The 22,567-nt window shown below is 53.6% G+C and overlaps 1 protein-coding gene across 5 annotated transcripts; it reads right to left on the bottom strand.

Moving 5' to 3' along the window:
* Positions 1 to 171: 171 nt before the first annotated feature.
* On the bottom strand, positions 172 to 21,788 carry EWSR1 (EWS RNA binding protein 1). 5 transcript variants are annotated; one of them, XM_030958912.1, is made up of 18 exons: positions 21,730 to 21,788; positions 18,799 to 18,835; positions 18,530 to 18,581; positions 18,030 to 18,083; positions 16,673 to 16,796; positions 10,709 to 10,895; positions 8,451 to 8,618; positions 7,590 to 7,804; positions 6,796 to 6,979; positions 4,070 to 4,104; positions 3,410 to 3,442; positions 2,681 to 2,799; positions 2,235 to 2,364; positions 1,994 to 2,116; positions 1,743 to 1,920; positions 1,334 to 1,431; positions 739 to 1,015; positions 172 to 534 (listed from the first exon to the last, which is right to left on the bottom strand). In XM_030958912.1, the coding sequence occupies exons 1-18, from the start codon at positions 21,740 to 21,742 to the stop codon at positions 495 to 497; spliced, it is 2,067 nt and encodes a 688-aa protein (XP_030814772.1). In that variant the 5' UTR covers positions 21,743 to 21,788; the 3' UTR covers positions 172 to 494. The 5 variants fall into 5 exon arrangements, with proteins under 5 accessions (XP_030814772.1, XP_030814771.1, XP_030814774.1 ...); XM_030958911.1 differs by having other exon boundaries at positions 4,070 to 4,107; XM_030958914.1 differs by lacking the exon at positions 18,030 to 18,083.
* Positions 21,789 to 22,567: the final 779 nt, after the last annotated feature.

Here is a 22,567-nt window from a genome sequence, read left to right on the forward strand (position 1 = left end):
TCCTCCCGCCCCCACCCTCCCTCCCTTCCCCGGAACTCACACCCGCTGGGGAAACTGAGGCACAGCGGGATGCACCGGGCGGCTCCGTCCCTCCCTTCCATCCCCTCCTACCCCGGCCCGGGCCCGGGGGCCGCGCCCCCCCCGCGTGGTCTCAAGAAAAGCCAGCAATGGTGCGGTTACAAACAGCGGGAATTTTATTTAAAAAAACAACCGTCACAACCGTTCACAGCGTTACAGGCGGGGAGGGGAGGGCGGGGGCGCGTTAAACAACCGGTTTTATTTTGGGGGAGGGGGAGGAAGAAAGAATTCATCACGCTACCGTTGAACTTGGTTTTAATGTTTCTCCACAAACGGTGAAAAATACTAAAGTACAGACAAGGAGGACTCATAATGTTGTGGCCAACATTATAAATATGGAATTATAAATTTAAAACATTTTTTTTTCTGGTTTAAAAAATAAATCTGGTAGTAAATGCGGCTCTGGGGGGGCGGCGTTAGTAGGGCCGGTCTCGGCGATCCTGGCGGTGTTCGCCCCTGTGGGCCGGGGGGACAGGCGTCAGTCGTGGGGTCCAGGAGCCCTCCCCGGGTCGGGGAGGCTCCTTAACCCCTCACCCAGACACCCTGCCACCCATCCCACCCCCCACCATTCACCCCATTTGTCCCACCCCAGCCGCCCCCACCTTGTCCCCATCAGGGTCTCCCCCTCCCATCGCTCCCTGTCCCGCCCTCCATCCATACTTGTCCATCTTTCCCGGCCCTCCGCGCCGTCCTCTGCCTCCTCCTCCCATCTGCTCCATGAGGGGTCCGGGGGGTCCCCCGGGGCCGCCTCCTCCTCCTCCTCCTCTCCGGCCGCCTCCTCCGTATCCGCCTCGGTCCATGCCCCGGCCTCCTCGGAATCCGCCTCGGTCTCCACCGCGGCCGCCTCGGAACATCCCTCCGGGCCCGCCTCGGTCCATGAGGCCCCCGCCGCGCCCGCCCCGCATCCCTCCGGGGCCGCCTCGGCCGCGGTCACCGCCTGCGGGAGGAGCAGAGACCGGCAGTGAGCCCGAGGGAGCACAGCCCGGCCCCTGCTCCCCACCCCAGCATCCCAGCACGGCCAGGAGCAGGGCTGGGAGCTGCTGGGTACCCGAGGGGATTCGGGGTTCATTAAGGTTTAAGCTGACAGCCCCCCAAACCCAGGAAGCCCAGGAGAAATCCCAGTCTCCATGTCAAGGCTCACAGAGGGATGAAGGCCTGGCAGCTCCTGGAGCTGGCCCAGCCATTCCCCAAGGAGCCCGAGGCCAGGCCTGGGGTGTCCTGCTGGGAAGTGGGGCTGTGAACCCCCCAAACGTACCTGGAGGAGGGAAGGGGGGTGGGAGGAACCCCTCCGGTTTGGGTGCCTTGCACTGGTTGCACTCCGTTCTCCAGGCAAAGTTCTGGTTTCCACAGCCCCTGGGTACAAATTCCAGTTAGGCCAGAGCGGGACAGCATTCCAGCTGGGGTGACATTGGGAAGCACGAGCAGGAGAGCACGTGGCAAGGGGACACAAGGGCAGGACGTGGGGCACAGCTCCTGCAGTGGGGTGGGGGTCTGGCTGCCCACAGGAGCCGTGGTTCACCCACAGCCCCCAGGAGTGCCCCCGTCCCTCCCTCTGTGCCAGCTCGAAGCTGCTTCCCGGGAAGGCCCAGCCAGTGATTTTGGGATGATTGGGATGATCCTGCCCTGGCCAGCTGCAGGATGGCCCGGGGCTGTGGGGTACTCACGGGTTGGGGCACTGCCAGTCCCCGGCGCGGTGCTGGACGCTCCCTCCGGACGGGTTTCCCCGGGATCCCCGCGGTCCTCTCGAGGAGAAGCCACCCCTGTCTCCACCTCTGCCCCCCATCCTGCCCATGGGGCCGCTGGGCCCGCTGGGCCCCCCTGGGCCACCGGGGCCCCCTGGACCTGCGGGAAGGAGCCCTGTTAGTGCCGGGAGCCACGGGAAGGGCGGGCAGAGCTCGGGGGGGCTGCACGGTACCTCCACGGAGGGGTGGGGGCATCCCCCGCTGCTCCCGGGGGGGCATCCCGCCCCTCAGGCTGTTCATCGGGCCCTTCTTCCGGGCCAGGGTCACCTTCAGCTTGCTGCCCTGGAAATCCTTCCCTGGGAGGGACACAATGGCAGCAGCATCGGTGAATCCTGATTCACACACCTGCACCCAGGTGCTTCCCACACTTGGGAGATTTTGGAATTCCACCCCAGAACGCCCCCCAGCACTCACCATCGAACCATTCCACGGCAGTTTTGGCAGTGGACGGGTCATCGTAGGACACGGTGGCATCGCCCTTGGGCTTGCCCGTTTCCTTGTCGATGTAGAGGTTTATCATGGGCTGCCCCGTCCTCTTGTTCATCTAAGGGACAGTGCAATGTCACCCCAGTGCTGTCTCCCCACAGCCCAGCAGGGATTCACTGTTCTGCTTTCCAGCAGAAACCCATTCCAGGACTCCAGGAAAGAAGGAGGCCCAGGCCTACCATGGATGACAGCAACTGCCTGGACACCCCAAAAATGAAGGGACAGGCCCTAAACAGCACTGCCAGGACTCTCCCAGAGCCTGGACATGAGGGGCCAGAAGGATGTGAGCAATGGGCAGAGAGGAGGAGGAGAAAGAGGAGGAGGTGGGTGACCCTTTTCCCTCTGCCAGCACGGGGCCACTGGTGTCCCCTCACCTTGACAACACCGCACTGTTTGAAGAAATCTGCCAGATCCTCCAGGGTCACATTATCATTGAGTCCCTGCACATAGACTGCAGTGCTGTCCGAGTCCTCCTCCGGGTCCATAGGGGGGCCTAGGAGACAATTCCTGGGGTCAGAGGAAGGGCAGGGATACCCCAGGGCCGAGTTCTTTCCATCCCCTCATCCCCTCCACGGCCGCAGCTTTGCTCTCTGGGAGTGACAGGAAACGCCGGGCCCCAGGGAGGGGACTGTCCCCACCTCACCTCCCGAGTGCCACAGACAGAGCCCACACCCACCCACGTGGGAGGAACCCCCAGGTTATTTCAGGACACATCCCAGAGAAGAGATGAGGAAGACCTTGGTGCCCATGGGCTCCCACACAAGGATATCCACCCCCCTTTTCCGATGCCGGGAGGCTGACGCAGAACTTCCAGACACGCTTGTGTGACAGGAAGGGACAAGCCACGGACGAGGCTCTGGGGGTGCTGCAGGCTCCCTGGAAGAGCTCCAGAGCAGCCCCCAACCCCCTGAATTCCTGCAGAGAAGGGGCAGCATCTCCCAACCACATCTGGTGGTTTTCCAGCTGTTTGGGAATGAAGAAATGATGGGAACAGCCAGAAAGGCTGGAAGTGGGGTGGGGTGACACCGTGGTGGCCGCAGCCCTCGGAGCGAGGACACAAACATCGGTTTCACAACCTCAGGAAGGAGTTAGGTGGGAATTACCTAAATCCAGGTCGGGTCCTTCCTCCATGTGTCCTGCCAGGCGGGAGAGAAGCACAGGGAAGGGTGTTAGTGGGGGCCCTGCGGGCTGGAGAACCAACACACACAACACTAGCTACGACCTGCGCCGCACAAGCAGCAGCACTGCACCTTACTGGGCCATCAGGTGGCTCTTTTAGCACTTCTTCCAACCAAAAACCACTATTACACTGGTTTTAAGCATTTTTTCCAACCAATAACCACTATTACACTGATTTTTTTTAGCAGCTTTCAAACCGTTAACCACTATTACACTGATTTCTTTTTTTTTAGCAGGTTTCAAACCGTTAACCACTATTAACGCTGATTTTTTACAAGATTTTACCAAGCCAATCAGTTTTAAGTTCATTAATAAAAGTTACTTAATATATCTACATATATTAAAAAAAAAAATTTATTACATCCAAACCATTTCTTTTCCCCAAAATTACAGGAGTGGTTGCTCAACTCTTCCACTGTGTCCGCGACACCCCTGGGCATCGCCGGCAGTACCCATTACAGTCTGGTTGCATATTGTCATTTTTAAACCACTTAAACGAATAAAAAATTACACTTCGTGCTAAAAAAAAAAAACTGACTGCAATTTTTTTTTAACACTATCCATTGTAATGCTCAAAAACTTACCACCAGGCTTATTGAAGCCACCTCGCTCTCCAGCGCTGCTGGGGGGATAAACGAAGAAATGAAGGCCTTTCCCTTTACAAAGCCAGCACCGCTCTGAGCCTCTGCGGCTCACAGGGGAGAAGGGCACTGGCTAAACATCTCCAAACATCTCTCTGTCTCTCTCTCATCTCGGCACTAGGCCTTTCTTCAGGGCAGCTCGCTCAAATTTTCTTTACATATAAAGCAACCTTGGTGTGGTTTGAGGCACCGCTTTGCTGTCGGTGCCCTGGTGTCATTACTTGGGTATCATCAGTGCAATACTTGGCTGAGAAATGGGGGTTGTTTGTAATCAAAGTCGGGTTTTTTTTGTTGTTGTTGTTGTTGTTGAAGAGCAATTTGGGGGTGTTTCAGCGGTCAACTCCCTCCCCTCGGTGTGTCCACCAAGGTGCACCCTCAGCCTGTGGCAGCGCGGGCCCGCGGGTCCCTGACATTTAACAGTGTAAAAGGAGACAAACCACACGCGAGACCTACAACACAGTTCAGCTGACATCGCCCCTAAAACCCTCAAAATAAAGCCATACATTCAGGTCACTACTGAATTTAACAACTCTCTGGAGGGAGAACTTACAGAGTACAGCGGGGGCTCCAAGGCCTGGGGTGCAGCTTTGTGGACACACTCACTTTTGGGCAGGTGCCAATGCAAACAGGGCCGCAGCTTTCACCAAAAGCTTTGGCTGAAGCATTCACAGCTAAAACTGCTTTGGAGCGTGGTGGTGAAGTAGGAAAATGCCACCTTTAGAAAGGATTTGGGCTGCTTCTTGCTCTTTTTTTGGGTGAGCCAGCAAGCTCTTTGGAAGGAGCCGAGCGGAGGAGGGAGAGCACCGTGAATTTTTCTAGCAAGTATTGCACCTCTAATACTGGGAAAAAAAAAGTCAATACAGAATTTCGAGCTGTTGCATGCAGCTTTGCCTCCTCTCGTTAAAGTACACACCATTTACGTAATGTCTCTCTTTTTAAACATAAGATTTTTACACTTTTTTTTTTCTTTAACGTTACACAATTCTAAAGTAGTAGTATACCCTCCTCTGGTTTTATTACCAAACAACAAGTATGCAGTTACCAAAGTTACAGAAGGATTCCGTTTATACAATCAATACATTGGGTTAAAAATATTCTATGTATATTTTTCCTCTCCATATGGACACCGTGTCTAGTCCCACTTTTCATTATGCTGCCGGCTGAGTACTGAGTACGGGTACTTTTTAAGTATTGAGGTGTTTACAAGGCTCTCACTTTGTAACCTGTAGCATATAAATGCGACAAAGCATGTTAAAAAGTTTTCCATTTTCATAAAAATATCAAATCATCGAGGCAATGAAAAAGGGCATGTTAATAACATCGAGCTCCTTACCTGCTGGAGACACTGAAATCCATCACCACAGCATGCTAAGGTGGGCCGAGTTCCCCTACCTGCCCTGGGTGTCCCCTGAAGCCACCTGTTCTATGGACATCACAAACTCTACGTCCATAAGGCTGGGGCAGGGGGGGACCCTTTGTAAGGGTCTGGCCAGGTGGGAAATCGCTCAGGAGGCAAATTTGAGCTGGGATTAAGGTGTGAGATCAGAGACAGGTGACAAATCTTTGGCAATGAGAAGCTCGGAAGGGGCTAGAAATTTGAAGATGTGATGATAGACATTTCAGGTGTCTACATCTACTTTCATCGTTAAGAGATCAATACAGCACGGCTGAAATCTTTATGCAGATCCCTGGAACTCTGTTCCACCCGTGCCAATTCCAAGCTGGATGTGTTCCCACACAAACCAGCCCTTTCCATTCTTTCTTGGATTTCTCTGATAAAGATTTCATGCCACGTCAATGGGCTGCAACAGAGCTATGCAGAATGGGGCCACCCACTGCCAAACTGGGGCTGTGCCACACGGGAAGAAGTGGCCTCTGGAGGGCAGCTGCCATCACAGCCCCCCTGCCAGCACCAGGGTGGGCACAGCGTGTCCTGTGCCACACCTGGGGACACTCTGCATAGCTCTGAGCAACGGGGTGAGGGGATGGAACACACACAAAGCTGTGAGTTCTCTCTCGGAGGAGCCTTTGGGATTGGTTCTCCTCCCTCGCCTCCATCAGAATGACCTCCACGGATGGGGACACACCTGAAGGCACAGGTGGCACCAAACCAGGTTGTGCCATCAGGTGAAATGGCCAAACTGATTCAGAGCACCTGAATGCTCCAAGGGGGAGCAGGCCTGGGAGCCAAAGCACTTCCTTCTCTCCGTCCTCGGGCTCCTTCTCCTCGTGGCACTCTGAGCTCGCAGGCTCCGTGGGAGGAGGCTGACACAAGGCTCCTGCCCGGCCAAAATCCCCGCTCCTGAGGCCCAGGGAGCATCCCCTGGAGCTGCTTGGAGGTTTGTGTGTGTTCCACCCAGAGTTACTGTTAAACCCCACAGAGGATTCCACCTCTGGGCGACCGTGAAGGGAGCTGAAAGTGCCAGGGCCAGCGTTACCCCCAGTTTCCCCCTCCCTGGGGGCCCAACCAGCTGCAGGACAAACCAACCATCCTGCTCCTATTTCCCTTAGGATAATGTTTCCATGGATGACAAGGAATGCTGCTACACACACACATGTCCTCCATGGAAACACAGCTGGGAACGTCAACCTTTCAGTCCCTTCTTTTTGAGTTTCAAATCCTATGGGTAAACCAGAATTAGAGAAAAGGAGAAAAGCTTTGCTCTTACCCCATTCCACCGCGTCCTCCTCCCCGCCCACCTCTGCTCATGCCTCCTCCTCGCTCATATCCCCCTCGTCCCCTGCCCCGGCTCTCGGGGCCGCTCAGGTTCCGGCTCTCCCCGGGGCCGGAGAAGCCTCCGGATTCCTGCCCGTACATGTTCATGCTGCTGGGATGGTCCTGGCGGAAGGAGCCTGGGGAAGGGGGCAAACAGGTCAGGGAGAGGCAGCCCCTTCCCCTGCCCTCAGCTCCAGCCACGCTGGAGCTGTTCAGTTTGGGAAAATCCCTCTGATGGTGTTGATTTCAGCTGTTCCCCCAGTCAAGGTCACCACTGTGCCATGTCCCCAAGGGCCACATCCACGTGGCTGTTAAATCCCTCCAGGGATGGGGATCCACTACTGCCCAGGGCCTCACCAACATGAAGAAATGTTCCCAATATCCACCGTGGCCCAGCCTGAGGCTGTTCCCTCTCATTCTGTGCCTGTTCCCTGGGAGCAGGGCCTGACCCTGCCACTCCTGCTCTGAGCAGAGCCACAAGGTTCCCTGAGCCTCCTTTTCTCCAGCTGAGCCCCCTCAACTCCTCCCCACAAACATTTTGTGCCTCTGTGTTCCCTTTCCCTGAGGTGAGGAACCTTCCCTTTCCCCAGCCCAACCCACCACTGCCTCCAGAGATGGCAACACCTCTTGGTGCCATTTTTCACCAAGAGAGGCCAAACCCCAGCTCCAACCCCCTCTGCCTTCAACCCAGCTCTGAGTTTTAGATCCAAACGAAGGCCAGGGCTCCTTCCCAGAGCTCCCACTCACTCTGCTGGCCGTAGCTGCTGCTCTGCTGGCTGTACTGGCTGGGGGCCTGGCTGTAGGATCCAGTGGGAGGTGGGTAACTGGTGGGAGGTGGCTGCTGGCCATAGCTGCTCTGCTGCCCATAGCTGGTCTGCTGGCCATAGGAGCTCTGCTGCCCGTAGCTGCTCTGCTGGGAGTAAGTGCTCTGATCGTAACTGCTTGGCTGTGTGGAGGAATAGCTGGAAGAGAAAAACGTTGGGAAAGGTGGGATGGTGAGGCAATTCCCTGGCAGCGTGCATGGAATGGCTCATGCTGGAAGGCAATGCAATTAGAGGCTTTATTTAGTGCTGTAAATCACTTTAAAAGCTGAAGTCATCCTGTGGAGGCCAGTCTAAAGGGCTGTGAAAACAAAAACCATGTGGCTAATCCCAGTTTATGCACACCTCTAGGAAAAGGAACAAGTGCCAGGGCAAAACTCAGTGGTAATGGAGGTAAAAGGCCTTGGGTAAAAGAAACTCCTCTCATGCAGCTGGGGCTTTGAGAATTTCAAAGTGTATGTTTTAGAAGTCACATTAAAGACACCTGAAGGGACAAGGGAGCTCCTGGGCTAAGCTGCACGTGGAAGGAGGCAGCAAAAGGTCACTCCAGGAAAACTCTTAAAATCCTCAAGTATTAAAATGTTTAAAGAAATGAAGAAAATGTCTTCAACCCATTTGTCATAATTTTCCTGCTCAGATGTGCACAGAGACACTTCTACACTCAGCCACAGCCTCCCCATCCCCACCACAACAACTACAAGAAGCACAGCTCCTCCTCCCAGGCCACCAAAGCTCCTTTTCCATAAAATCCCCCCAGAAAGGCCCCTAACCCGAGCACTGCCATTACCTGGTTGGAGGGTAGGAGGGTGGAGCAGTGACAGGCTGCATGGGGTAGCTGGCAGGCACCTGGGGGTAGCTGTAGTTGCTCTGCCCGTAGCCCAGGCTGGGCTGGCTGTAGCCTGTCGTGCTGGACTGAGGCTGGCTGGTCTCTGCTGGTTTGCTGCCATCCTGGGGTCTGGGGAGAAACATGGAACAACATTGGTGCCCAGCACCACAGCTGGCAGCAGGGAAGGGCTCAGATCCCCCAGGTCTGAGGGTTGTGAGCTCTTTTTTGGGGCAGCATTAAAGCTGGCCTTGATTGGTGACAGCCAATAAATAGGTAATGAACACAATTTCAGCACTCACTGCCTGGCTATTTGCACACTCCACAAAGGCCCAGGCAGTGTCCTGAACAGAGAGCATGGAACACCACAGCTCCTGTCCATCCCAAAGCCACGGGGCTCAGACCCGGGCTGTGGGGCTGAGTGGAGGATGTGGAATGCCAGCAAGGGGGGCTGCTCCTGCAGAGCCCTGGGGAAGCAGGAGCTGAAGCAGGAGCTGAAGCAGGCAGTGAAATGCCCCATTGTTTGGTTCAGAATCCAGCTCAGGCAGATATTGCCTCATACACGTTATCCCCAATGATCCCACAGAGAAGAAAGGATGCTGGGCTTGGACTGGGTGACCTTTAAAGGTCCCCTCCAACCCAAACCACTCACAGTTGTGTGTTTAGAATTAACTCTCAAGGCCTGAAATTTGAGAACCCTCTGCATGTGATTCACACATCCCCTTCTGTTTGCCCTAAAGTTTAAAAGCCATGTGAATGTGGCACTTGGGGAGACGATTGGTGGTGGCCTCCATGATCTCAGAGGGCTTTTCTAACTCCAACGATTCTATGAGTCTTTAATTTCTATTTGTTTCTCAGAGTTGAGCTGCTTTTGCTGTAGAAGCTGGGAAAAATTATACACAGCGTCAGGATTCATCCAGCAGATTTACATTCCTTTAAAATGTAACCTGCCAGAGCTGTGCCAGGCTCTGCCTTTCCTTCCCTCACTGCTTGCTACAGACACCAGGTAAGGGAATAAATCAGCTTTTACTCACTCCCAAACAAGTTTCCATTCTGTATTCTAAACTTTCCATATCCTCTGAGCAAACAATTCAACTCAATAGCTGACAGGCCGTGCCCAGAGGGGTGAGACTTGAAGAGGAAATGTTTTTCAGCCTGTGCATCCACCCAGCATCCTGCCTGAGCCCGGGCCTCAGAGCAGGCAGGACTCAGCCTCTGCTGCAGCCTGAGAGGCCAGAGCCTGCTGTGGCTGCCTGGGGGTGATGGGGAGAAATGGGAGGAGGAGGAGGAGTGAGAAGGAGGAAGAGAAGGGCAATGAGAAGGAGAATGGGGAGGAGGAGAAGGAAGAAGAGAAAAAGTGACTAGAGATGGAGAAGGAGAAACGAGGAAGAGGAGACAGAGGAAGAAGAGAAGGAGGAGGAAGAGGAGTAGTGGCAGATGGAGAAGAAGAGAAGGAGGAGCAGGAGGAACAAGAGGAGGAGAAGAAGGGAGGAGAATGACAAAAAGGAGGAGGAGGAAGAGAAGGATGAGGAAGAAGAAAAAAAGGAGGAGGAAGATAAGGATGAGGAGGGAATAGAAGAGAAGGATGAAGAGAAAAAAGGGGGAAGGAGAAGAGAAGGAAAAGGAAGAGGAAGAAGAGACAGAGGAGGAGAAGGAAGAAGAGACAGAGGAGAAGAAGAAGGAAAAGACGGAGAAGGAAGAGGATGATGAGGATGGTGACAATGAGGAAGATGTGCAGTAGAAGGATGATGAGAAGAAGGAGGAAGAAGAGAAGGAAAAGGAGGAGGAAGAAAAGATAGAGGAGAAGGAGAAGGAAAAGAAGGAGAAAGAGGAAGGAGCAGGAGGAAGAAAAGGAGGAGGAGGATAATGAGGATGGTGCCAATGAGGAAGGGGTGGAGAAAGATGATGAGAAGGAGAAGGAAGAAAAGGCGGAGGAGAAAGAGGAAGAGACAGAGGAGAAGAAGGAAAAGAAGGAGAAGGAGAAAGGAGATGAGGATGGTACAGATGAGGAGGGGGAGGAAGATGAGGGCAGTGCCATGAGGAGGAGGAGGGGGAGGAAGATGAGGGCGGTGCCATGAGGAGGAGGAGGGGGAGGAAGATGAGGGCGGTGCCATGAGGAGGAGGAGGGGGAGGAAGATGAAGGTGCTGCCATGAGGAGGAGGAGGGGGGGGAAGATGAGGGCGGTGCCATGAGGAGGAGGAGGAGGAGGATGAGGGCGGTACCTGGCGGGGGCGGCCGGCGCCGGCTGCTGCCCGTAGGCGGGGTAGGCGGGCTGGGTGCCGTAGGCGGCCGGGGCTGCGTACGAGCTCTGGCTGCTGGTGACCGTGGCCGTGTTGGTGTCGTAGGCGGCGCTGCCGTAGCCCTGCACGGGCTGGCTGTAGGCAGGGGGGGCAGTCGGGGCGCTGTAACCTGCAACACAGCACGGCTCAGCCCCACGGCCCGGCCAGGCACCGCGCAATTCCAGCCTGGCCCGGCCTGCAGGGCAGCTTAAAGCTCATCTCCCTCCATCCCCCTCCCACGGGACACCTTCCACCAGACCAGGCTGCTGCAAGCCCTGCCCAGCCTGGCCTTGGACACATCCAGGGGCGGCCACAGCTTCTCTGTGTCGCCCCCTCACGTTCCCAGTATCCCATCTAATCCTAAGCTATTGCCCCTTATCCTGTCCCTGCAGACCCTTGTCCCAAGTCAGTCCCCAGCAATATCTCAAGGACTTTTCCCAAATATCTCTGGTCCTTGTGGTGCTCCTGGGACTCATCACAGACACACCACAAAACCACCTCAGACAACCCAAAAATCAGCAATTACCCCACCCTGCCCCTCTGCTTTCCTCACAGAACCCACCTTGGGAAGCCTCAGCCCCTCCAGATGAGTGTCTGAATGTTTAAAACTATTAAGACAATGTTTAATTCATGTATATTCATGTTTATTTAATGTATGTTTGGGCTGAATATTCAGGAGTTTTAGGAAGCAGATTTTCCTCCCAGTGATTCCTTGGGTGCCGTGTCCTGCACATTCCTGGGAGAGACATTTTATAAACATTTTGTAGTTGGAATTAAACACTTCCCAAAGCAAGGGAATTCCAGGACAGACAGACACTGGGATATCATAGCATCCCAAAATCCCATTCCCAGGAACTTTCTGGAAGCCACCCCTGGACCAGCACTCAGGATTGTTTACAGCAAGCAGAGCTCAGGCAGGGCAAGCTGAGACATGGAGCATCTCCTCAACAAAGGCAGGGTAACAAACCCCCCTGAGCTCCAAAATAAAATAAATCCAACTGATTTAGCAAGTACAGTCCCATCCTTTTAGCTTTTCTGAAAAATAAAGGCACAAAACCTGGCCTGGGAAGTCTTTCAGAGACATTTCTGAAGGCTTATTTTAAATCAGTAAAGCTGGAAACAAAAGCAAAGCACTTTCCATTTGCTTTCACATGAGAAAAAGGTCAAAAGAGACACATGAGGCAGCTCCTGATGTTTTATGTACCTTGCCTTTTCTCAGAATTTCAGTTCAGTTTAGAGAAAAAGCTGAGAGCTCACAGAGTTCCTTTTCAACAGTTTTACAATATCCAAGATCCCCAAACAGCTCCTGTATAATTTAGTGGCATTTGCCTTGTCTCAAAGGTGAACTGGCATTAACACACTGGGTTTGTGCTCCTAACAACCTTTCTAGCAAGTTTTCAAATTAAGATTATGAGACTTAGATGGAAAAACAGCAATAAAAACGTCGTTAAACATTAAAAAAGAGCAAAAAGAGCAGCCAAATGCTCTCATGGCTGGGATCAGCGAAGGCAACAGCTTCTCCCATCACTTTTGATTTTTAATAAACATGGGAGGCTTGTGACACGTTTCCTTTAGGCAAATTGGGCTGCAGCATTTTATTCCAAGTGCCTCATTTGCAAAGCAAACAGCACTTGCAGCAGCAGAACACGCTGTGCCCTCCCAGAGCACCGTGGCACTGCCACAGCTCCACTGCTGCCCCCCACACCACGAGGGCAGGAAGTTTGCACAGCAAATTCATTAAAAACACCCCCAAAGTTCAGCTTTTTGGTGACCCTCAGGAGCCTGGTGAAGACACAATGCCAGCCTGGACCCTCTGCCCACTCCTCATTCTTCCTACCCCTGGCCCCCAACCCAACCCCATCCCAGGGCATTCCCAAGCTGGGAATGTAAACTGCACTCCCACTGGGAAATAACTTGTAGGAATCACCAGAAAATCAGTTTTTAAGGTTATTATTCCTGTCTGCTGTTCTCTGGAAAGTGGTGCTGTGAAGGGGATGATGCCCAATGGGAGGATTTTTAAAGCCTTGGACAAATTTGAGCAGCCCGAAGACTTAAATGTGAGGCTAGACAGCAATTCCACAGGGAGCGGCAATCCCAGGAGTTAAATAAACCTTTATTTTAACTGGCCAAAGCCTGACCACACACTAAAAAAGGCTAAGTTCAGCCTAAGAAAGGAATTTTGGAAGTTCTCAAATCCTTTTTTGCTGCCAACTTTTCTCTAGGTAGCCTTAAATGAAAGGAAAAAGCCCTGCAGATAACCCCCAGTGACACTGGCTAATGGATATGGATCTCAGGAGCAGGAATTTTCCTGATCCACGTAAAGATGGTAAATATTTTTTGGTTAATATTTTCTCTCCAGCTCCTCCCTGTGAAGAATTCCTCAATAGCAGGGCTCTGGCTGCAGCACAGGGCCTTTTTTTAGTGTGTGGTCAGGCTGTTCCCCCTGGATTTGGAGTTCCAGGGTGCTCCTCCCACAGCTGGGCCCTCTTTCCCAGTGCTCTTACTGGGAGCAAAAAGCTTTGCTGGCTCTGCACAGGCAGCAGGATAAAAGGGAGGAAAAAAAAATGTTGAATTTTAAAGCTTCAGCTCTAGATGGAGCATTTCCCTCATGGAACAGTGTGCTCAGCAGGAAGGGTTTGTCCCAAAGGAAAGGCAGTGATTTCCCATCCCACTGGTCTAAATCACAAATCAAGCCCAGTTTGGACACTCTGGGAACCCTCAAGAGCTGCTGTTTTGAAAGTGGCATTCCTATTACATCACCTCTCTCTCCTCCCATCCCAGCTAAGGAAGATAAAAGTTGAGAGAGCAGAAAAGCTGGTGAAAGAAAAAGGTGACAGAAGGAATAAAGTGCCTAAATTTCCCTCAAAGAAACCCCTCACTGAAGGCCAGGAATTCCTCAGGTGGTGGAGAAGCTTGCAGGATTTGACCCACAGAGAATATCAACTGGAAAAGGCTGGACTCAGAGAGATTTCTTCTTTCCAGAGGGATTCCTTTTTTCCAGAGGGATTTCCTTAGGAAGAGAGCTGCCTCCTGCTTGTGTCTATCCCACCAGTGAGGGGCTGGAGAAGGGCTGCAGAGCTGACTCTCTCTCCAGCCTGTTTTGGGATATTTTGGGGTTGTTATGGCAGCTGTGTGCTCATTAATTCCAAATCCTTTAGAAATATCAATATCCATACCTCAAATTCCCCAGGTAAAGGGAAGCAGGGGCTGGCTGGCTTTAGAGAGCAATTCCCACTCCAAGAGATCCACACCTGGACACCAAAATGCTCTTTATTTATTTACTCCTGTAATTCCTGCCAACACCCTGCACTGATTAATGAGCCACAGGTCTGAGGGTGCCCAGTGATCCCTAACCTGAGGGAGCTGCTCCCAAATCCTTTTTTCTCCAAGACACCTTTTTCCACATCCCCAGGGAGGGGAGGAGGGTGCCAACTCTTTCCTGGAGGCAGGGCAAGGAAAAATCCATGCCTGCCATTCCCACCCATCCTGAAAGGCTGCATCCACACACCCCTTGGATTTCCTTGACCTCACCAAAACCCCAGGCTGTGCAGGCAACAACAACAAAAAATTGCTTTAAGGAACTGCAGTACAAAAAGGTGATTCACAGGAGAACAGGACTGGGATCCAACTCGAAGAACTGCACGTGTCTCAGGGCATGACAATGTCTGCCCCAGGGGTTTATTGAGCATGAAAGGCAGCAAGGCAGGGAGAGAGAGGCTGCAGTCTCCTTTCCACAGCTCTGGCTCCTCAAGGAGAGGCAGGTGGAGGAAGGATAAATCCAGCCTGGCTCCATGCCCAGAGCTGCCCCAGCCCTGCTCTGTGGGCTGATAGGATCTTTTGCTTGACCACTTTCTAAGTTGGTGGTTTTTTCATGGATGAAAAGAAAATGAAGTTTTTTGTTTTTGTTTTTTTTTTTGCCTACCAAGAAAACAAAAAGTGCAGCTGTGCAGAAAAAAAGAGCCTGATATTATTATTATTATTATTCCAGCAAATCTCCTCTTAAGGGAGAAGGAAAAACATCAACAGAGCAGTTTCCTGTGACCCCTGTGGGACTGGAGTCCACAGGAGTCACAGGGATGTAAATATTTCTAAGAAAGGAATTTTGGAAGTTCACAAATCATTTTTTGCTGCCAACCTTTCTCTAGGTAGCCTTAAATGAAAGGAAAAAGCCCTGCAGATAACCCCCAGTGACACTGGCTAATGGATATGGATCTCAGGAGCAGGAATTTTCCTGATACATGTAAAGAGGGTAAATATTTTCATTTTGGTTAATATTTTCTCTCCAGCTCCTCCCTGTGAAGAATTCCTCAATGGCTTCTACAGCCAGATATCTCAGTGTCTGTCTGTCCTGGAATTCCCTTGCTTTGGGAAGTGTTTAATTCCAACTACAAAATGTTTATAATGTCTCTCCCAGGAATGTGCAGGACACGGCACCCAAGGGATCACTGGGAGGAAAATCTGCTTCCTAAAACTCCTGAATATTCAGCCCAAACATACATTAACTAAACATGAATATACATGAATTAAACATTGTCTCAATAGTTTTAAACACTCAGACACTCATCTGGAGGAAATTCCAGCTCCAAGAACACGTTGGGAGAGTTTATGGAGCATTAAGGAACAAGTACATGCTCTGGAAATGCAAAACCACCACGGGGCATGCAAAGGTGGAGGGCAGGATGCTGTTTATCCTTTAGGAAATGGGGTTGGAGTCACCTAAAATGTCTTAGTGGTCAGGATTTTATCCATGGAGATGGCACTTGGGAGGGTTTGGAGATGGCAAAGAGCACTGCAGCCTTGCCTGGGTGAGCTCTGACACTCCAGGGTTTGGCACTAAAACCAAGTGACACCTCCAGGGTTCCACCAAAGGGGACCTCAGGTCCTGACAGGATGAGACAGAATTTTCCATGCAAGAGTGAGCAGGACAGGCCAACCTGGGCTGGCTCCTTCCACTGTGGGAAGCACAAGATGAGGAGGAGAAGGTACAGGATCAGAACAGGCACATGTCACTGCCAGTGACAGGACAGGCAGGGAAGGGAAGGGCTGAGGAGCAGCCAGGGACACTGCTCCCTTTGCTCTGAGCACAGCACGTCCTGCTGGGTCCCACAGCACCCAAACTCTGCCCTGAAAACTCAACAGTGCATTTATTCCTGTTTATGCATGGCTGCCACAGCCCTGGAGGTGCCCAAGGCCAGGCTGGATGGGGCTTGGAGCAGCCTGGGATAGTGGGAGGTGTCCTTGCCATGGCAGGGGGTGGCACTGGATGGGCTTTAAGGTCTCTTCCAGCCAAAACCATTCCATGAGGGACCTGGAGCTGCTGGAGCCAGTCCAGAGGAGGCCATGGAGGGCTGGAGCCAGGCTGGGAGAGCTGGGGGTGCTCACCTGGAGAGGAGAAGGCTCCAGGGAGAGCTCAGAGCCCCTTGCAGGGCCTAAAGGGGCTCCAGGAGAGCTGGAGAGGGACTGGGGACAAGGGCTGGAGGGACAGGACACAGGGAATGGCTCCCACTGCCAGAGGGCAGGGATGGATGGGATATTGGTCAGGAATTGTTCCCTGGGAGGAGATGGCTTCCCCCTGCCAGAAAGCAGGGCTGGATGGGATATGGGGCAGGGCTGGATGGGATACTGGGCAGGGCTGGATGGGATACTGGGCAGGGCTGGATGGGATACTGGGCAGGGCTGGATGGGATACTGGGCAGGGCTGGATGGGATATTGGGCAGGATTGTTCCCTGGCAGGGCAGTCACACGAGTTACCCACAGCTGTGCCTGCCACATCCCCAAGTGTCCCAGTTTGCCCAGAATTTGCAGCAACCTGTGGAAGCTGTCCCTGCCCATGGCCTAGGTGACATTAAGGCCTGTCCCAAGCCCAGCAGAGCTGCAGGCTGAGCCCAGCCCAGCAGGGCTCTCACCTGTGGGGGGCTGCCCGTAGGAGGTGGCGTAGGCCGTCTGTCCGTACGTGGCCGTGGTCTGCGGCTGTGTGTAGCTGACGTCGCTGGGCTGCCCGTAGGTCCCGTAGCTCTGCTGCCCGTAGGTCTGCTCCAAAAGGACACAGATTCAATCCATGAGCACAAGGGACCCCCAGGAATTGCAGCTGCTGAGCACTCCCAAAGCCAAGGCTGCTGTGAAAGTTTAGGTGCTGCGGGGAATTCCGGGTCAGCTCTGCAAGGAGGTTATGGAGTGGTTTTTCCCTGCCAAGACTGAAGGGACAGGCTCTTGACATTGGCACCACACACCTCAGCTCTGTGGAAAGCAAACAGGAAAGCTCCCAGCTGCTCACAGCTGCCACCAGCACCCACAGGCACCATCCCAGGCTTAACCTGGAACACGGGAATGGGAGCGCTCTGAGGGCAGAACTGCACCAAGGAAAAGTCACTTCAGTGTCAAACTGCTTTGGTGCTGGCTAAAAGAAACCTGAGGAAGGTTTCAGTTAAATTATTTGGAGTATTTTTCATGCCCATCAGCCATTAATTTGAAAAATGGGAGCTGGTGCAGGCATGGAAGGATGGGATCCATGGAACACCCAAAGCATTCCAGTGTGCTGCTCCCGTTCCGGTGCCTGTGCTCAGTGAGGGATCAGCTCTCACCTCACCCATTCCCTGATTTCGTTTCCAAATCCAGCTTGAAAATCACTGAGGAAAGGAGAGGAGCAGCTGTGCCCAGCAGTGCCACCAGCTGCCCAAGCCATGCCCTACCAGCTCATGCTGCAGGCACCAGCAAGCTTCCCACAGCTCCTGGCTTAGGATAAAACTCTGGGTACAGCTCGAGGAGTGACATGGAGACAGCTTTAGCCTCCAGATTCTGAAAGAATTCAGATTTCTCTGGACTTTTTTTGGGGGATATTCAGCCTTCCTGAAGTCAGGGGACAGGTCTGAACCAGGAGCAGGAAAGCTTTGAGCACGTGAGCACATCCCTGGCCCTGAAAGTTCCCTCCACCAAGAGGCAGGGAACACTGCAAACTTCCCATGGACATGTGCCTACAGCTGAGATTAGCTGGTTAGGGGTTTAATTAGCTGGTTAGGTGTTCAATTAGCTGGTTAGGTGTTTAATTAGCTGGTTTTAGTTGCTGAGGCCTCCTGATCCTACCCTTATCCTGCTCCCACCTTTCACCTCACCTACAACTGGGAGCAGCTCTTCCAGTTGTGGTCTCCAAAGACTTTGATTCTAAATAAGTCACCATCACCTTCCTCTCAGCCCACACTGAGCCTGCCTTCTTCCTCTTGGGAAGGAAAATTAAGCCTACAGCACTTTGTGAGGACAAGAATTTACCTTTGGAAACATACTTGGAGTTTGCAGACAAATGTGGTTGTAGTAACTTGGATTCTAAAGGTTAAAAATAAGCATTAAGTTAATCTCTTAAAGACCATCATTATTTTGCAGTCCAGCCAACTGAGAGTATGAACAGTTTTTATAGCAAAAACTCCAGGAAAAAGCAGATTCCCTCCTCCTCCTTTGTCCAATTCTGCCATTTCCCAACAGGCAATTCCCCCCCTTTTCCCCCAGTTTTTTTTCTCTTTTACAACACCCACCAACGTGGTGGTGTCAAACACACACCAAGAATTTGGCTTTTCTGGGATCAAGATTGAATAAATTACCAAAAAAAAAGGGGGATTGTTGAAGTTATTTCCACTTTTAAAAAGCACTTTGGGCTGGGGGAGAAGCTCCAAGACAACTTTTAACCACGGACTTTGATGCTGCTGCTTGGAATTTCCAGTTTTCCTGGAAAACAGGTGACTGAGCAGGAATTGCACCCCCTCCCCATGTTTTACCTGGGTGGTCTGTGCATATCCTTGGGCTGGCTGAGGTGCATAGGCGCTGTAGCTGTGGAATGAATGTAAAGACATTTACAATCTTGCCCCAAATCTGCATCACCAGACAAATTTTCATGCAGCCCAACGGTTTCTTGCTGAAATTCTATGGGAATACAAAGCTCCAGGAAAACCCTCAGGATTCCCAAACATACCTGAGTTAAGCCCAAACCATAATTATGATTTACTTTTATTACATCTTTTTAAAACAGGGAGGATAAGCTACTTACCCCTGCTGAGCTGCAGCTTGGCTATAGGTACTGTAATCTAAAAGAGAAGGAGAAGAAAAAAAGAATAAAAACGTTGATAAAAGCGTAATAAAATTAAAGAATCCAAGAGCACAGCAGCTGGAATTTCCTCCTGCAGCTTGCTATAAACCACTGGAATTCCAGTTTCCCATGGGTGGAAGGTAAATGCACATTTTCAGTCCTCCTTTTTGAGGGGAACAAAACCTCCCTTCCCCTCATTGTTCCTGCTGTTTGCAGCAGCCACTTTGATCTCAAATGACCCCGGTTCAATTTAACTGCCACCTTGGATGGATCCCAGGGGGCTGCCAGGGGAGGGGGATTTGGGTTGGAACAAAGGAAAAGCAGGGATTTGAGCCTTACAAACCCACCAGGCTGCTTTGAAAGGGCTGGCCTGGAAGGTTTCACCACCTTCACTCCTTCCTAGGACACAAATGGATGGCTGGAAAGCCACTTGTCCCCTGGAAAGGCTGGAGCTGGGAAGATGGGAGTGATTCCCTCCCCACATCCAAAATCCATGGCAGCAGCTGACTGGGAGGAGAACCAGAACCCTGAAAATGCCAGCAGCAAAGCCTGTGCTGAACTGATTTGCTGGCAGGGATGGAAAACGAATCCACATGGCAATTAGGAGGCTAAATTTGAAAGGACTGCAGCTCCCAGGTCCCTCACAGGCAGCAACAGCTCCAGCTCCCATCCCAAGGTGTGGAGCAGGGATGAATTCACCATTCCCAGCAGGGCTGGGAGCAGGAATGAGCCCAGAATTTTCCTGCTGGTGGAGGTTCCCACAGCCAGGAGCTGGGGCAGCTGCTCCCAGCCACCCCTGTGTGGGAAGAGCTCCCACTGCTCCCATCACCACCACAGCCTGTCAGAAATCCAAGTTTATCCCAAAACCATGGAATATCCTGAGGTGGGAGAGACCCACACGGAACAAATTCAACTCCTGCACTGGAGAATTTGAGGAAGCAAATTCTGCCTGGCTCTGATGCCATCACCCCACTATTCCCAAGGCCATGGAGCCCCAGGAATCACTGGGAAAACACAACTTCCATCCAGCACAGCCTCCTGCTCCTCAGCTTGTGCATCCATCCCTACCAAACCCTCCCTGCCCAGCCTCCAGGTGTGCTCCCTGTGCAGGAGCAGAGCCCCAGGATCCCTGCTGGAGGCAGGAACAGCCCTGCTGGGATCCCAGCAGGAATTCCTGGCACTTATTCATTCCTCTGACCTTGCCCAGAACACCTCACAGGGAGAAAGAAGACACTTGGAGTTCTCCAAAGCTTTCCCTGCTCCCAGGACACAAGGCACAAGTTGTTAAACTCCTCTGGCAGCATTCCCACTTCCCTCTCAGGTTGGCACATGGGATATTGGAACATTTTCCTTGTTCAGTTCAGAGTTCTGGGTTTGTTTTTTTTTTTTTTTTACATTCACTTTACACGTGGTTCTGCTAAATCCTGAGTGTTAATTAATGCCTGGTCCCCCCTCATCCAGCTTTCCTTTCCTACCACTCCACTCTTTTCCCTGCTCACCCTCCAGCCACCAAAAGCTCATTTAATTCTCCATTTTGGCCTCCAGCTCCACACAGGGATATCAATTAACCCCTCTCCTCACAGCCCTCCCCCAGTCCCACCTAAACCCAACATTTCAGCCTCTGTAGGCTTTGATTCCAGGTGTGCAATTTGCAGTTTGCCTGTGGTGATGCCTCTCTTTTAATTTGCTGGGATTTAGAGGAACATGGAACATTAATAAAAAATAACATTATGGTTCATTTAGTTAAACCCATCTCCTGGCTTTTATTTCCAGGGGGAAATTAATCTTCATCCTTTTATTTCACAAGGCTCAGGAGCACACAAGAGGCTGGAAATAGCAGCTCCCAGGAGGAACAATTCCATGAATTAAGGGAAAACACAGCTGTGGTTTTAACCCCCGTCCTGACAATTCCATTGGCAGATGTTCCTTTACTGACTTTTCTCTTTCAAGCTCCCCAAGGTGCTGTTGGTGATATTCCCTCACACTCCATGGCCTGGGAGATTTTCCTTGCTGGAAAAAAGGAAAATCCTCCTGCTTTAAGGAGAGTCAGATGTTGGGCTTTAAAGTACTTTAAAGGTGGACTGAGCTGGGGAGTCTCAGTTTCCAACTATTTGTATCCAGCTGGAGCCCTCGTGGAAAAACTTTTCATTCAGAAAAATTTGGAGCCATGGAGATGGTGGAACATCTTACCTCCCTATGGGGAAAAGCTGGGAGAGGAGAAGGCTCCAGGGAGAGCTCAGAGCTTCTTTCAGTGCTTAAAGGAGCTCCAGGAGAGCTGGAGAGGGACAAGGGATGGAGGGACAGCACACAGGGAATGGCTCCCACTGCCAGAGGGCAGCGCTGGATGGGATATTGGGCAGGAATTCCTGGCTGGGAGGCGCTGGAATGGAGATCCCAGAGGACGCTCCACGCCTGGCAGTGTCCAGAGCCGGGCTGGCCGGGGCTGGGAGCTCGCTGGGGCAGCGGGAGGTGTCCCTGCCACGGGATGAGCGCTCAGCTCCTTCCCACCCAAAGCGCTCCGCGATCCCAAACCCGCTCCCAGACCCGCCCGGCAGGGCCGAGGGCGCGGAGGGAGCCCTGGCTCCGGGGAGCGCGGAGCTCCGGCAATCCCGCGGGGCCGCAGCACCGAGAGGCCGCAAGTGACCCCCGGGACGCTGAGGGGAAACTCCCGCGGCCCCGGGGCGGCCCCGGCGGGCGGCGCGGGGGGACACGGCCGAGACGGGCCCTGCACGGCCCGACCCCAGCGGCCCCCGAGCGCGGCGCGTACGGGCCGGCGGCACCGCCCCAGCGCCCCTCCGGCCACCCCGTGCCGGGGGCGACGGCGCTGCCGGGGGCCCCGTCCCGTCTCGCCCCCGCCCCGGGCCCGGCCCGGGCCGGCCCGGCCCCGCTCACCCGTCGACGCCATTTTCTCGCCTTCCTCCTCCCGCGCTGCCCGCCCGGCCCCGCCCCGCGCCGCGCATGCGCTCGCCCGGCCCCGCCGCGCGCACCACCCCGCGGCCGGGGGGACCGGCGGCAGAACGCGCTCCGGGGGCTCGGCCCGCCCCGCTCCGCCGCCCGCCCACCGGTTGTACCGGCCGCGGAGAACCGGGATGGCCGCGCGGGCAGCGGCCGCCGCTCCGGAGCGCGGTTCTGCCGCCTCGCTGGGCGTTTGCCCCCCCCGGCGGGCGGCGGGATGGTACGGCCCGCGGCCGTTAGGGACCGTCGCGCAAGAGGCGCTCGGGCCGCGAGGCGGAGCGGGGAGTGCGGCGGGGGCGTGACGTCATGGTCGGCGTAGTGATGTCATTGCGGCGTAACGGGCGGCGCGGGGCCGCTGTGACGTCACGCACCGTGCCCGGCGGCACGCAGTGAGCCCTGGGTGGCACGCGGTCGCCTGACGGCGCCTCCCGGCACGTGAGGTCACTCGGTGTCACCTGCCAGCGGGTGACCCATGGGCTGTGTGTGACGTCACCAGGCGTCACAGGTCACGTGGCAAGAAGCGACACCGCGGGTGCCGGTTGCGGTCCCCATGCTGTGCCTGGCATTGCACGCTGCCCACATGGTGTGCGTGGCCAAGTGACATCACTGTGTGACATCGCTGTGTGACGTCATCATGCCCATGAGGACACGGGATGGGGTGCAGGTACCACGTGTCCTGCGTGGACTTGAGGGTGTCCCGGTGTGTGGTGGCACAGCTGGGTGTCCCATGGGTGCTGTGACACGGGTGGGTGTCCCAATGGTGACATTGATGGAT

The sequence above is a fragment of the Camarhynchus parvulus genome, chromosome 15, assembly GCF_901933205.1.
Source record: "Camarhynchus parvulus chromosome 15, STF_HiC, whole genome shotgun sequence".
Lineage (NCBI taxonomy): Eukaryota > Metazoa > Chordata > Aves > Passeriformes > Thraupidae > Camarhynchus > Camarhynchus parvulus.